The sequence below is a fragment of the Perkinsus marinus genome, assembly GCF_000006405.1.
Source record: "Perkinsus marinus ATCC 50983 genomic scaffold scf_1104296971910, whole genome shotgun sequence".
Lineage (NCBI taxonomy): Eukaryota > Perkinsozoa > Perkinsida > Perkinsidae > Perkinsus > Perkinsus marinus.
The window spans coordinates 1-1330 of record NW_003201962.1 but is presented as its reverse complement, the minus strand read 5'-3'; the positions used below and the strand labels follow the sequence as shown (position 1 = coordinate 1330).

The 1330-nt window shown below is 49.8% G+C and overlaps 1 protein-coding gene across 1 annotated transcript; it reads left to right on the top strand.

Annotated features, from left to right (window-relative positions):
* Positions 1–110: 110 nt before the first annotated feature.
* On the top strand, positions 111–869 carry Pmar_PMAR015713 (hypothetical protein; the record flags this gene model as incomplete). Its single annotated transcript, XM_002766777.1, has 1 exon — positions 111–869. One exon carries the CDS (start codon positions 111–113, stop codon positions 867–869), a length of 759 nt encoding a protein of 252 aa, XP_002766823.1.
* Positions 870–1330: the final 461 nt, after the last annotated feature.

Below are 1330 nucleotides of genomic sequence, written 5' to 3'. Positions count from 1 at the left end.
AGCCTGACTTGGACAAGCGCTTTAGATTGAAGCACATGGTGTGCTGACTGCCGTGTGCGGGACATCGTCTCCATCTGGCAGTATCGAATGCCCTCAAACTCTTCCTCAATATGAACAATCGAGGCAAAGCCTCCAACTACCAGGAGGAGGATGACGGTGGTGATGTTGGTGATGTTGGTGTTAGTGGTATTAGTGGTGGTAGTGGTGGTAGTGGTGGCAATGGTAGTAATGGTAACAACGATGGTAATGGTGGTGATGATGTCGAAGTACTCGCTAACGCTATATATAGCGATCAAGATGACGACAGTGAGGATGATGACGAGTGGGGACCAGAAGACGATGCCGCGTGGCTAAGTGGGCTCGAGGACACCAAACCAGTCCGCAACCAGACCGTCGTCCATAACGTCATCACAAAATGCCGGGAGATGCTAAAGATGTTGAAGTTCTCCGGGAAGGCAGCTCGCATCATGGAGGATGTCCGCAGCAACATCCCTGATGAAGAGAAAGCTAACCTAAACTACACAATAGATACGCCTACCCACTGGAACTCAACAGTGGTAATGTTAGAGATGGTGCTTAAGAACGAGGCCAGCTTCGACCAGTTCCAAGCCAAAGTCAAAGCTGACAAACTTCAAGGCCAAATATGGAAAACAGTATGCAACTACGGATTCGCCACGAAAGATTATGAAAACATGCGAGACATCGTCAAGGTTTTGCGACCCTTCTCGGAAGCGTGCAAGACTCTGGCAACTACACACTATCCCACACTCCCGAGGCTATACTCGGTGGTGGGATTCCTCAGGAGGTTCTTGGAAAACGATGGCAGCCAAGCAAGCTCGCACTCTACTTGCTTTTACAAGAACCTCTAGAGGCTCCTGGGACCTCAAGTGGATCGTTACTTCGAGTACACTAAGATCAACAAGTGGGTGCAAGCAGGCAATTACTTACTACCTGAGACGCGGAGCCTATCATATCCTGTGCTCGCCAAGGTCACCGACGAAGACGGAAGAGCGGCGGTCACCAAGTGTAAAACGGAAATGGGCTGGGAAGCCAATGATAAACCTGACGATATGCACAACAAGCCGATATCATCGGATGAGGAGGATGTTTTCGCAAGCTTTGCTACAAGAGCGAGACGACTACAGCCAATATGTCATTACGGACTGAGCAGGCTTGATGAAAGCGCTGGCGGATGCTCCGGTCTCCATCGCCATGTATGCCTCGGATCCCGATCTCCGCTTTTTATGAATCCGAGTGTGGCCAAGATGGATACTTCTATTTAAAGCGAGGAGTTTCTGGTTACGTGAGCTTCGACACTCATCATGGCATC